The 15,089-nt window shown below is 38.2% G+C and overlaps 1 protein-coding gene across 6 annotated transcripts in view; it reads left to right on the top strand.

Annotated features, from left to right (window-relative positions):
• arid4a (AT-rich interactive domain 4A) overlaps positions 1–15,089 on the top strand; it is a 117,754-nt gene that overhangs the window by 15,735 nt on the left and 86,930 nt on the right. For 4 of the 6 annotated variants that reach the window (XM_059957241.1, XM_059957254.1, XM_059957248.1 and 1 more), the window contains 3 exons: positions 5,247–5,353; positions 5,483–5,548; positions 9,728–9,818. In XM_059957241.1, coding sequence (XP_059813224.1) covers positions 5,247–5,353; positions 5,483–5,548; positions 9,728–9,818 — 264 coding nt within the window. Of the gene's footprint in view, positions 1–5,242; positions 5,354–5,482; positions 5,549–9,727; positions 9,819–15,089 lie in introns of all 6 variants that reach the window. The other 2 variants (XM_059957230.1, XM_059957228.1) reach the window with 1 other exon arrangement.

Below are 15,089 nucleotides of genomic sequence, written 5' to 3'. Positions count from 1 at the left end.
ATTGCATTATTTTCTCTGTCATCATCACCAATAACTCTGTCTGCCTGAATGTAGACCTAATTTCCAAAGACATTCTTGGGAAGTATGCTGATGAAGTGATGTTGGTTTTGGCATGAATATTGAGAAGGAAGAAACTCTTCCTTTATGTCGTGCTTATCTGAGAAGCCAGGTAACCTTTCAACCAAAAGGTAACAGTTTTAACATGAAAGATTGCAGATGCTGGAAATTGGGATAAACAACAAAAAATGCTAAAGGAATTCAAGTCAGACGGTATCTATGGAGGGAAATGAATGGTCGATGTTTGTAGCCGACAGTTGAAGAGTCCTGATGAAGGATCTTGGATTGAAATGTAAACTGTTCATTTTCCTCCATACATGCTGTCTGGCCTGTTGAGTTCTTATCAGCATTTTGTGTGTGTTAAGGTATTTTATAACCTGTCTTTCTATCCCACTCTTTCTCTCTCTCCCGCTGTATCTCTTCTGTCTCCCGATGTATCTTCTCCCCTCATGTATACACACAGAGTTGCATATAACTGAGAATTATTTTTTACTCTGGCTCACAATTCTTGAAAAGAGTGGAGTTCTGTTGAGGTTTTCTTATTAGTAGTTTCTACTTTTGCATCTGCTTACTAAATGATTTAGTCCATAATCAAGAAAACAGTCTGACTCCTTGGATCCTAGGTGGCGTGCAAGAGCAGAATATTTTGTTTATTTGAAATCGATCAGCATCTGCCCGTAATTGTAGCCAGCTCCACTGACGTGCTGGCTATGACTGAAATCTGCACATACAAAGGCAAATCTGAGTGTTGTCCGTTTAACACAGTATTTAATTGATGTCAATTGCAGACAGTGGTTTGAAATTTACTGAATTGACAACAATAACTTCCGTTTGCCTGTACACTAAGCATGCTTAGGTAATGTGTACTTTCAGTTTACGGTTTTAAATGTATACAATTGTAAAATTTACAGTCATTATGTTAATGCATAATGTTCCATTCAAGCATGATTTTCCTGTAATGTATTTTACCTGAGATATAAAGTGTTTGATCAGCATGTTTAGTTTTCTTTTAAAATTGTATTCCAAGCTACAAGTATGTTTTTGTTGGCAGTTGATGTACAACTTTCTGGAGTCTTGTCATCTATTTTTGTCATAATTTAATCACTATATAAATTCACTGGAGAAATACAAGCCTAAAACTAAGAAATAAGTTTAATTAAGTTAAATACAGGAATGAACATTAGATATATTGGTGTTTAGTTTGTGGCAGTTTGTTTTGAGTGGTTTAGTATTTTATGAGAGAGCTGTCATTTTTGCGGCAAAGTTCCAATTTTGTATCTGGTTTCTTTAGTTTATTTGGCTAGTGAGAATTCGATATGGTTCACGGTTAAAGATCTCAGTCCTCATTTTCGTCATTAACTGATGTATGTTCAAGGATATGAATGTTTTGGAGCTTTAGGTGATTGCTTTCTTAAGCTGGAGGAATCCAATGGCTTTTATTTAGCAGCAGCCAATCACGTTTCACTTACTGTTTTTATTTATGAGTGATATATTTATTAAAAGCAGATGTTTAGGCTTGTTAATTAGGACTGTTTATTTTAAAGAAGAGAGAAAGTGAGAATTCTGTTATAATTACATGTTTTATCACTTTTTTGGCAAAAGCAATAAAGAAGCGTACATTCAGCATCTAAAGATCGGTTCTTAACTAGAAGGTAAGCATAGCTGATTTATCTAAATGCTTGAAGAATTTTTCAAGGAACTTGGATGTATTTTCATTTACAAAACAGCTAAGATATTTTGATAATTTAGTGTTAGCTATTTTTGGGTTAAATATAGTAAAAGTGTACAAGATGTAATAACAAAATACTGATAGTTTTCAAATGCAGGTGGGGAAAATGGGAAAGCAAGACAATTTTTAAAAGGAAGTGAAGGTTTTCAATGAGTCTATGTTTCATACAGATAACAATGAATAATAATACAAAGTTAACAGCGATTTTTGTCATAACCTTTAGTTCAGGTGCAAGTTCGTTATTCAGCTGTATACATGTATGCTGCCAAACTAGTAAACGCTCCTCCGAACCTACATGCACAACACATAAAGTAATATTACCAAAAATAAATTAATAAATAATAGTATGTATTCCAGAAGATTGACATTTAGCATAAAGTGCATTTACTTCACGTTTAAAAAGTAACTGGAACTTCATGGGTGGTGAGACCTTCTTGGTGGCAGGGGGTTCAGAAGTATCATGGTCTGGGGGGAGAAGCTGCTTTCCATCCTAGCAGTCCTTGTCCTAATGCTGCTGTACCTCTTGCCTGTTGGTAGTGTGTCAAAGAGATTGTGGGATGAATGGGAGGGATCATTGATAATACGAAGGACCCTGTGATACTCATGGTCCTTCAGACCACATTTTATAAGTAATTAATGCAGAAAACCAAGTAATTGCAAAGGGTTCGCAAATTTTTTCTTGCAAATGTATGTGCAAATCAGGGATGACTCGTTCAGATTATTAAACGTTGGTTGTTTTATTTCAAACTACTGGCCACAATTATTAAGATTTAACCAGTGTTTCTGCATGACAAGTACAGTGGATTCCAGTTAACTGGGACACATCAGGACCAATACATTCTGGCCCAATTAAGTAGCGGCTCCAACTGGCCGAAGTATCATAGAAATAGTTCAGATTTTAACTGAGTAACAGATTATGTATTTAAGTGAAATACAGAACACAGCTAATACTTCTACAGTATTATAATACTGTGCATTAGTTCCTAATGTTAGTACAGTTAGCAAAGGAGGAATTTATCCAGTGTACACTGCTGTGTTTTTTTGATTAACTGTAAATGAACAAAATGGGCACAGACACTGAGTGTAGATAATGGACTACCTTCATACAAGTTTTGACAATTGCACCTCCAAATTTTCATTTTCTTTATAACATTCAAGATGATTGTCGATTCCTTCAAATACTTAAGAGTTCCTAACCTGTTGAAGTAGTGAAATCATTTCATTTTCACTCCCTGCTGTTTCTGGCATCTCCAAGCTTGAGAGCTTGAAAAAACAGTGAGCAAAACTGTTCTGTATAGTCTTACTGCTTATTTCCCTCCAACTGTCAGTGACAAAATCATTGATTTTTTTGAACACAAGCACATGTGTGCTATTTTCACTCTTAGCATTGTGTAGCGGCTAACGGTAACACAAATGCATGTGTCTGATGCCAGTTAGAAACTGTTCGGTAACAATCTCCTGTCCCAATTAAGTGGCATAATATCCCAAATAAGTGGTTGCCACGATTAATTGATGACTGAATTAACCAGGAAACAAAAGTTGACTTAATTGAAAATGCACTTTGTTAAGGAATTTGAATGCTAAGGGAAGTAATATTGCATGCTGAGTTAATAGGCTCTTCAGTGATAACTGTTTTCCATTTATGTAAGAAATTTAAAATTACCAATAATGTACTCCGAAGCTTCTTAAAGTTGAGTTTTGTACAATAAATACACTCAAACTCCCTGCTAATGCAAATTAAATGAACAATGCATGTGTCGAAGACATAAAGTAATCTTGGATTGACTGTGTAATATGTGCAGGATTTTTGCAGTGGCCCTTTTTTATACACAGGTGAAGAGCTGGTGTGCATGTTTATGCTGTTGATTCTTTATAACTTCACTTGCATCTAAATATAGTTTTTGTGTAAAATTTCTGACTAGTGGCAGCTGCTTGAAATGAAAGTTGAACATGATTAGCTGTTTAACTGAAAATTTGGGGTCGCTAGGCAGGTAGTGTGAATAAGGCAGTAGGGGAAAATACAATTTTCAAAGAACATACCGTAGTTACCTTAATCATAACTATTGAGCTATAAGTGAATAGGGAATTGTGTACTTTGGATTTGTTTCTTCTCCCCTGAAGGCACATTAGTTAGTAACTTGCATCATCTGCTGATTTGTGTACATGTGACATCAGTGTCAGCAAGTGTTGCATCCATCTGAGGTTATGATAACTGTGTCTCATTAAATCAAAGTTAGTTAGAGATACAGCACAGTAACAGGCTTAGTAGAGGCAGAACTATTATTACTTTGTGACTTGATGTAAATCTGAGGCAAAATTTGATAAAGTGGCCTTCTTTTTACTTCTATATAATTAAACACAGAAAATGTTTGAAAGCTAATTTGTAGGTTTTTCAATCTTTCAGTGTGATCACTGGAAACATTGTATCATGTACTGTATATGTACTCCAGCAGTCTAGAACTTTAACATGCACTATAAATAGCATATGGCATCAAGCTTCTTTGAAAAGAGCAATAAATTTTGTTTTTTTTTAATTTAGGGTCAGTAATATTTAGGAATCTATTTTCTTTCACTTGTATGAGCAAAGCAGAACTTGTGCATTTACTTTCTCCTTTATCTATTTCCTTGAAGTCTTGCAACATTGTAATGGTCAGATTTAATTAATGACAGAGGAAAACAAGGGGCTTGTTTCCTCAAGCATATTGACATCTGGAATCAAATGTAGAAAACTGTGTGCCAGACTTCCGTGTTTCTGCACATTTCAAATTATGCAAAAGTATTTTCAGTTGTGTGCATACATCTACTGATGTTTCCGGATACATCATTAGTGATGTTCCTGGAATCATTGGGTGTTTCGGGTCTTTCAACATCATACACTCTTCTCCAAGTGACCCAGCTGGGGCTGATCAGACCCCAGCTTGTGTCCAGATGGCTATCTACACATGACTCCATGGCTCCCCACTCTTGAGCCACAGTCACCTTGGGGCCCTCTCTGCCGCATCAGTGGTACTGCGGATGGCTCTCCTCTTCCTTTCTCCCTCGATGCCCAAATTGCTGTAGGCTCTGGCTAAGGAACGGGCTGCGAATCCCCTACAACCAACTTCCACTGGGAGACACCTCGCTCTCCATCCAGCCTGCTGGCAGTTGCTGACCAGTCCTGCATACTTAGATAGTTTCCTTTCAAAGGCCTTGATCTTCCCATGGGACTGTCAGCTCCAGCATCGCCACCTGCTTCGTAGACTCAGACACAAGGACAATGTCTGGTCGCAGGGTGGTGGCTGCGATATGGTCGGGGAACCTCAGCTGCCTTTCGAGGTCCACACATACTTTCCTGTGTTAAAGTATAAACACATGAAATTCTGCAGATGCTGGAAATCCAGAGTAATAAATACAAAAAATGTTTAAGTATTGTGATTAACTTTCCAGTAAACTTGGATTTGTGTTTCTGCATTACAGGCAGCTGATGAGCCTGCCTATCTCACAGTGGGTACAGATGTTAGTGCCAAGTACCGTGGTGCCTTCTGCGAGGCAAAGATTAAAACTGTGAAGCGACTAGTAAAGGTCAAGGTATGTGGCTTATTGTTAGATGAAATTTCAAACTTTATCAGCTAATTTTGATTTGAATTTCAAACATAATAACTTTTGATGAAGGATATTTTATAGTATGCTATCTACTTTTGGTATTCTGTTGTCTAGGTGCTCTTGAAGCATGACAATTCTACACAAGTTGTCCAAGATGACCAAGTGAAAGGCCCATTGCGAGTATGTACTGCTTTTTACTGATGCTGTGCAAGAATTCCTCCAAGAAATACACAAAATTTGTACTTGTGCAGAAATCTACATTATACCAAGGCACTTCCTTCCCCTTCTGCCACATTAGCTGGTTGTATCGAAATCTCTCTGCAATTGCCAATGTAAAAATCTATTCTCCAGATGCTGCTTTTCTCCTAGGATTGACTCTCTTAAATTTTCAAGAAGAGCCATGAGAGATATTTTGCATTATCTAGCTGGCCTATAACTGGCCCTCAATGAGCTCCATTTTGAAGTTTTGGATTTAATCAAAGTGAAAATAGTTAATACTTTTCTGTGTGTGATTCAGATTTGAATTGTGTGGGGAAGTAAGTTTCCAGGATTATGAAATAGTGTACTTATGAACAGAGCCCAGTCTATTTATTTGGTAGTCTGAAGCAGGAAGATTTATGTCTCAAATAAAACTAATAAATAAATGTAATGAAATCAAATTTAATAATTTGGTACTGCTAAATTGCATTCAGGATTCAAAATAACGCTATTGATTAATCTTGCTTGTGATAATGTTAGGCTACTGAATCCATAAGACATAGGAGCAGAATTAGGCTATTTGGCCCATAGAGTCTGCTGCGCTACTCAATCATGGCTGATCCTTTTTTATTCTTTCCCAGATCCCGGCCTTCTCCCTATAAATTTTTGATGCTATGCCCAATCAAGAACCTGTCAATCTCTGCCTTATACACACCCAACAACCTGGCCTCCACAGCTGCATATGGCAACAAATTCCACAAATTCACCAAACTTTGGTTAAAGAAAACTTCTACTCTGTTTAGGCCTTTCAACATTCGAAAGGTTTCAATGAGATCGCCCCCTTATCCTTCTGAATTCCAGTGAGTACAGACCCAGAGCCATCAAATGTTCCTTGTATGATAACCCTTTCATTTCTGGACTCATCCTTGTGAACCTTCTCTGGACCCTCTCCAATGCCAGCACATCTTTTTTAAGATGAGGGGTTCAAAACTTCACAATACTCAAGGTGAGGCCTCACCAGTGCCTTATAAAGCCTCAACATCTCATCCTTGCTCTTGTATTCTTGACCTCTTGAAATGAATGCTAACATGACATTTGCCTTCCTCAACACCGACTCGACCTGCAATTTAATCTTTAGGGTGTTCTGCACGAGGACTCCCAAGTCCCTCTGCATCTCAGATTCCTGGATTTTCTCTGTTTAGAAAATAGTCTGCACATTTATTTCTACTACCAAAGTGCATGACCATGCATTTTCCAACATTGTATTTCATTTGCCACTCACTTGCTCATTCTCCTAATCTGTCTAAGTCCTCCTGCTTCCTAACTGTTTCTGCAACACTACCTGCCCCTCCACCAATCTTCATATCTGCAAACTTGGCAACAAAGTCATCTATTCCATCATCTAAAACATTTATATACAGCATAAAAAGGAGTGGTCCCAGCACTGACCCCTGTGGGACACCACTAGTCAATGACAGCCAACCAGAAAAGGATCCTTTTATTCCCAATTGAAGCCTCCTACCAATCAGCCAATGCTCTAACCATATTAGTAACTTCCCTGTAATACCATGGGCTCTTAACTTGGTAAGTAGCCTCATGTGTGGCACCTTGTCAAAGGCTTTCTGAAAGGGGCCTTCTGAAAATCCTCTTTATCTATCCTACTTGTAATCTCCTCAAATAATTTCAACAGGTTCATCAGGCAGGATTTTCCCTGAAGGAAACCATGTTGACTTTGTACTTTCTTGTCCTGTATCACCAAGTACTCCATCACCTCCTCCTTAACAATTGACTCTTGACATCTTCCCAAGCACTGAAGTCAGGTTAACTGGTCTATAATTTCCTTTCTGCTGCCTTCCTCCTTTCTTAAAGAGTGGAGTGATATTTGCAATTTTCCGGTCACTTTTGAACAGGCCGTACCTCCCCTAGAAGAGATCCCAATGATCCAAGAACCTAAAGCCCTGCCCCCCCGCCCCAGCTTTCAGCCATGCATTTACCCACCAAATCATCCTGTTTCTACCCTCACTGGCGTGTGGCACAGGCAGCAATTCAGAAATTACTACCTTGGAGGTCCTGCTTCTCAGCTTTCTACCTAGCTCTCTAAATTCTCTTTCCAGGGCTTCTTTGCTTTTCTTTCCTATCTCATTGGTACCAGTATGTACCAAGACATCTGGGTGCTCTCCCTCCCTCTCCAAAATGTTGTAGACGCCATTTGAGATGTCCCTGACCCTGGCTGGGAGGCAACATACCATCTGGGTGTCCCGTTCACGTCCACAGAATCTCCTGCCTGTTCTCCGCATTATTGAGCCCCCTATCACTACTGCTGTCGTCTTCTCTTTCTTTCCCTTCTGCACCATGGGCACATGCTCAGTGCCTGGAACCAGATTGCCGTGGCATTCTCCCGGAAGGTCATCTCCCACAAAAATATCCAAAGCAGTATACTTATTTTTGAGGGAAATGGCCGCAGGTTTGTTCTGCTCTAACTGTCTATTTCCATTTCTCCTGACAGTCACCCCAGCTACTTGCCTCCTGCAACTTCAGGGTGACTACTTCCCTGTAGCTTTGACCAATTATTTCCTCACACTCCCATACAAGCCAAAGGTCATCCAGTTGCTGCTCCAGATCCCTAACATGATCTTCAAGGAGCTGCAGCTGGATGCACTTCACACAGCTGTAGTTCCCGGGGAGGCTCTAGGTCTCCCAGTTCCCCAACATCCAGCACAAAGAACGCATCACAGCCACTTAAATGGTACAATATGAGAGAAAAAAACACAAAAAGGAAACCTTAACAGAAGCTTTACACAGAGCTGATGTCTCCTCTGGGCTGAAGCCTCTTTTGAGCCAAAGCCTGTTGCTTCTACTCTCGCCACTAGCCTACTCCCGACGATGGCCACTCTGCTTCTCCCTTCTGTACTTTTATTTAGTTCACAGAGTTCTGTTGACGCCGCTGATAGGCCCCGTACAATCGACAAACGCCCGCAAAGCTTTCTTAAGTATCACTGCTGACCTGCGAGAAGCACCTCTTCCAATCATGTTATTGGAAGTCACATTGGGGGTGCTATAGACTGTGAGATATATTGTGATATGTATCAATTGCACATGTCCATTCATGATACTAGAAAATAGTATTTAAAAAAGTTATAGTGAAACCATGTTTGACATTTGATGATATTATCAAACCACCTTAAATTCTTTTAGATATTATACTTTGTGTTTCAACTTCCAAATAATGCCTGAAAACTTGTTGAAGAGATCCAGTTATCAAGTATGATTTTGTATCAGCCTAATTCTGGGATTAGGTTATGTGGCTTGTTATCGATAAGAGCAGAAAATAGCTTGTGTTAATCATTAGCTTTTTTTTAAAAAAGGCGAAATTGCTTCATGAGTTTGTATGACGTAGATTGATGCAGAGTTAATACATATGTCCTTTTTACCCACCATGGTCATGACATTTAAAAACAATCAAAATTGTACACGTAGACTAAAATGCTTGACCACCTTTGCCACATTTTATATCTGTTAGTCTCATTTTTTACCATGCCACCAGATTAACTAAATAGAAAGAATTCTTGATCTAATGTTTTTCCAGATCATTTAATTTTCTACGTAGAATGAACTGTCTTTGCGTTGGGATAGGTATAAAAAAACAAATTTCTTTCTCACTACAATTATTAAATGCAAGTATTTCAGGTTTACTGAGGGGACAAAGATAGGTGGTGCTGGAAGATGAAAGTGTTGATCTGCAAAGATATTACAGGTTAAATGAATGGACACTGACATGAGAATATGTTTTAAGGTGGTGTTCTTTGATTTTTGTGTTAATATGAAGTGATCGTGTAGCTAGGCTCTTTGCAATGTAACATCGATTTAGTGCTGTAGAAGTACTTCAGATAACTGTAAGAGAATGCCACACTTCAACACTCATTTCTTTAAAATCAGCAATTTATTTACTTCAGTCCAAATAAAAGAAGTTTTGCATGACAATTGATGTAAATTTTAGTGATTCATGTTTTATGTGATGTAATTCTTGAAGGTGGTAATTTATTTTTTTTAGTTTTGGATAATTGTTAGATTGCTTTATATGATAAACTGTATAGTTTCATGCACCTCATTGCATGATTCGCATTGTGTATTTGTTTCAAAATGCTTTGTATTATGCTGCAGATTGGAGCTTCAGTCGAGGTGAAAGGATCTGATGGTTCTTACCAAGAGGCTGCCATCAATAAATTGACAGATGCAAGCTGGTATACAGTAGGTGAGGGAGTAATGATTCTTTGTTGGTTTACTATTATTTGTACATGAATTATGTTTTAGTATTGGAGTACAAGTTTTGGACTTTGAAGTATCCAGTTTGTTTTGTAATTACCTGTTTTTCATGGTTGCATGACTAAATTTAATCTATTTTAATTCAGATGTCTGGGCCAATGGGTTTAGTATCTATACCACCTGAACTTAACTTAATCTTCCAGAGAGGTGATAATTAGACTAACATCTGTACCAAATTGGAGGGAGAAGGCGGGAGGTGTAGTAAAATCTGAAACATCTTTTTCTGACCCTATTAAGATTATTGAAACTGGTCCATGGCTCATTCTGCTGATGTCTAATTTTGAATATGTCGTCCCCTTGTGTTTTTGTAAATGATTTGTTTATTGACAGAGAAGATTTACCCAAAGGAAACCTGAAAGTTAACTTCATTATTGTCAAAATAGTACTCTTAGTTCTACTCTGATAACTAGTAAAAATAAGTTATTTTGTTTTAAAAACACATATAGAATAGAACAGTACAACCATAGAACATTACTGCACAGAAAAAGGCCTTTTGGCCCTTCTTGGCTGTTCCGAACCATTTTTCGGCCTAGTCCCACTGACCTGCACCTGGCCCATATCCCTCCATACACCTCTCATCCATGTACCTGTCCCAAGTTTTCCTTAAATAATAAAAGTGAGCCCGTATTTACCACTTCATCTGGCAGCTCATTACAGTGCTGGATGGGCTGTTCAGCCCACAATGCTATGCAAATCTTTATGTAAATTAAACTAAATGTGCTGCTCTTGAGTTTCATCCATATCCTTCCATTCCCTTCATATTCTATCTAAGAGCTTCTTAGAGTCCACCAATCTGCCTACTTCCACTTCTATCATGGTAATCCATTCCAGGCACCCAACACACTATGGTTAAAAAAGAAAATGTTGCATTTAAATTCTAAACCTCCTAACCTTAGAATCATGACAGTCTATGATGCTTCTCATGATTTAAAAAAAATCAGTTCTCCCCTCTGACTCTGATACTCTAGTGAGAACAATTCGAGATAGTCCAAACTTTTCTTGTAGCTTATACCCTCTAATCCAGGCAGCATCCTGGTAAACTTCTTGTGCATCATTTTCAGTCTTCACATGGTTCCTAAAATGGGGTTACTAGAATTATCTGTAATCCTCCAAGTGTGGTCTGGTTTTATATACCTGTGGCATTACATCTGTACTTTTGTGCTCAACACCTCAGCCAACAAAGGCAAGCATGCCATATGCCTTGTTTACCTTATCTATTTGCATCCCCAGTTTTAGTGAACTATGGATCTGGACCCCAAAGATCGCTCTGTACATCAATGCTATTAAAGAGCCTACCATTAATTTATACTTTCTCCCTTCATTTGATGTCCCAATGTGCAACACCTCACACTTGTCTGGATTTTAAAATTGGGAGCTCTAATTGAAATTTGCAGTGACAGTAGGATTCATATTCTGAGGGGGCATAAGGTAAAGATTATTCTAAGTCTAATAATAATGCTGAATGCCTTTAACTGTACTTTGCAACTTTGGTGCAGGGCATAGCTAGCAGAATAAAGTAGCAGGATAGAAGATTGGCTGACTGGTAGGAGGCAAAGAGTGCCCTTTCTGGTTGGCTGCCAGTGATTAGTGGTGTTCCGCATGATTCAGTGTTAGGACCATTTCTTTTCACATTGTATGTCAGTGATTTGGATGACGGAATAGATGGCTTTGTGGCCAAGCTTGTGGATGTTATGAAGATAGACGAAGGTGCAGGTAGTGTTGAGGAAGCAGAGTCTGCAGAAGGACTTAGAAGTGGTGAATAGAAATTGGCATAGGGAAGTGTACGGTTGTGCATTTCGGTGGAAGGAAAAAAGGCGCAGATTTTTCTAAATGTGGAGAAAATTCAAAAATCAGAGGTGCAACGGGTCTTGAATGTCCTCATGCAGGATTCCCTTAAGGTTATCTTGCAGGTTAGCATTCATTTCAAAGAATATAAAAGCGAGGATGTAATGCTGAGGCTTTGTAAGGCATTGGTCTGACAGCACTTGGGGTATTGCGAGCAGTTTTGGGTCCGTTATCTACGAAAAGATGTGCTGGCATAGGAGAGGATACAGAGGAGGTTCATGAGAATGTTCCAAAAATGAAAGAGTGAATGCATGAGCATTTAATGGCGCTGGGCCTGTACTCGCTGGAGTTTAGAAGAATGAAGGGGAGTCTCATTGAAACCTATCAAATATTGCAAGGCTGAGATAGGGTGGATGTGTTGAGGATGTTTTCTGTAGCGAGGATGTCTAACAGCAGATGTCACAGCCTCAGAATAGAAGAATGTACGTTTAGAACAGAGACGAGGAGTAATTTCTTCACCAAGAGGGTGGCAAATCTGGAATTCATTGTCACGGACGTCTGTGGAGGCCAAGTCATTGGGTGTATTTAAAGCAGAGGTTGATAGGTTCTTAATTAGTAAGGGCATCTAAGGTTGTTGAGAGAAGGCTGGAGAATGGGGTTGAAAGGGGTAATAAATCTGCTATGATGGAATTGTGGAGTTGACTCGCCTTGTTGAATGGCCTAATTCTGCTCCTATGTCTAATGGTCTTATGGTCTAAATAGTTAAATTTGCACAGAAATGTTAGAGATATTATTTATTCATTTTCCAGAGAAATACAATGAATTCATGTTTTGTTTCCACTGAAGTCCACTATGCACTTGATCGAAACTTTTCCAAACTTCATTTGCTTACGCATTCTCACCAAATGCGTGTCTTTTAATCTAACATGAATTGAAGGAACAAGTTAAACATGTTTGCTGTAGCCATGGAATATATTCTGAATTTGATTAATGATAATTCAAATAACTAGTTCCCCTTTTTTGCCCCATCTTTGCACCTATAACTGCTTTATAGTTTTTTTTTATATAATATGTATGTAACCAATCTCAAATCATCTATGATAACACCATGACACTGTTTGTGCTATAGGTTGTTCCTTCAGATCTTTTTTACCTTTTGGTGTCAATTTCAATCTGCTCTCATTTCTGATGAATTTTGATGAAAGGTCATTGAAGTGATACAGAAACTGACCCATGAGACCGTAAAGTTTTCTTACAGTAAACTAATCAGTTCGAAACAGGAAATTGAGATATATTAGTTAGATACTTCCTTTGACAATAGGGTTCTAAAATCGTAGGCTGGCCATATAGTTCTGTATTGTGCTATCCTTAGGTATAATATTAAAGTAATGTGTTCAAATAGTTACTGCTTTTCACTGCTGCATGTTCCATAAATTTGAGTGGCTGTACACCGAGAAATAGATACTGCTTTTTAAGTTCATTATGCAGTGTGGCATTGAAAATATAGAAGGGTAAATTTATAGCACAAGCAGTTCACTGTGATATAATATTACAATATGAATGAGATAATTATATCAATTTCAATATGAGTTCAAGTTTCCATTGGCTTCATTAAACATATTTGTTGCGTTTAATTTGGAAATCTCCTGAACTTTATTAACACTAATCAATGTATGCTAGTTCTGTTATGAAGACATTGAGTGCATTTTAAATGCATTGCATACATAGTATGAATAGATTTATGTCTTAATATATTGCTGAAGCCACTTTTCTTTATAATTCCTCATATATAACATTCTTCATCGTGCTTTCAAAGTAGTGGTATCGTACTGCATTCCAGAAGTACTTCTGGCAAGACTTAAAAAGCTTGATGAGATAGTTAGTGTCAAGGTATTTCCTCCAGATGAATAAACTCGTTAACAAATGCCATTTTACACTTTTAAGCCACATGGTAACTGCCGCATTGTTCTGGACTTCTGTAGTTTGTGCTGACACTTTCTAGGAACTAAATGGAGATTCTTGACTTCTAACTGGAATATTAGGTGAAATAATGTTTACTTTGAAATCCCGTTGGTTAGTTTGGTTTAAATCAAAAGAACTTTGAATCTTTTAAATAGGAAAACATGCATGTGAATAACAACTCTGCAAACATGTCATTGTGTGGTTAATGTGTAAATTTAAGGAATTATTTGCCAGAGCAAACACGACAAAATCTGCAGATGCTGGAAATTCAAACAACAACACACACAAAATGCTGGTGGAACACAGCAGGCCAGGCAGCATCAATAGGGAGAAGCGCTGTCGACGTTTTGGGCCAAAGGTTTTCTCCCCACTCAACTTGGGCTTAGAACTAGAAGTAGGCATTCATTGACCAGTGACCTTTGCCTTCTAAAAGATAGGAGGTGGGCATTGCATTCTGGAAAAAAAACCTTTATCATGATTTTCCATAATACAAAATCTTGTCATCTGCACATTTCTAAAGAAATAGTTGAAGAAAAGTCTACTTATTCACTTGTACCACATAAATTCCATGAATGCAAATTTCATTGTGTATCTATAAAATTTGGGTAGTGATTTGTGAATTTGAATTAGTCTGCACTGAAACCTTAATGGGTTGAACATGGTGTGGAGTTTTCTAAATATTGCTTTTTAAAAATCTATTTTCTGATTCTTGGCATCTCTGGAAAGACCTAATGTTTATTGCACATTCCTTATTGTCCATGAGGTGGTGGAGGGCTCCACCTTCTAAAGTTGTTGTTATAATGCTGCTGAGTATCTACTCACATGGTGTGGACTTGGCAATGATAATAGATGAGCTGCCAACTGTGGCTGACGAACCCCATCCTGAAGTGACTGGTTTTAAGTGCCTTTAACGTGCCTTTGTACCTTCTCCTGTCAGTAGAAAGAGTTCCACCAGGCTTAGTAATGAAGCCACACGTGTGAAGGTCAGAAGCTGGACTTGGTTGTCAGAGGCTTTTTGAGATGCATACCATTGGGAGCATTTAATATAGTAGGAGTTTATCCCCATTATGTTAGAGTTCAAGATGAGGTGATTGAGATGCTGGGTAGGATAATCAGAGTTATTAGATTGTCTGGCAGTACTCTTCTCCAAATCTGAAGGGGATAGATTGTAGTTTGGTTGGGAATATTGAGATTGAAATTCTGGAGGCACTAGCTACAGATTCTAATTAGACCTAGAGAAAGGAAAAGTAGCAGATTATGGGGAATTGCAAGTACCATCAGTTAATTGGGGCAGTTAGTTATTTGGGACAACTCTTAAAGAACAAGAACTAATGAAGAAATTAGCCATGATTCACTTTGTTTATTTGAGACGCTATGCCACTTAATTGGGACAGGTGACCGTTGCGAGCATTTTCTAACTAGTGCCAGTAATCTGAACCGGAGTGGCTATTAG

Source organism: Hypanus sabinus, chromosome 2 (assembly GCF_030144855.1).
Source record: "Hypanus sabinus isolate sHypSab1 chromosome 2, sHypSab1.hap1, whole genome shotgun sequence".
Classification (NCBI taxonomy): Eukaryota; Metazoa; Chordata; class Chondrichthyes; order Myliobatiformes; family Dasyatidae; genus Hypanus; species Hypanus sabinus.
Note: the sequence above shows the minus strand (reverse complement) of the source record. Positions and strands in the feature narration are given on the sequence as shown.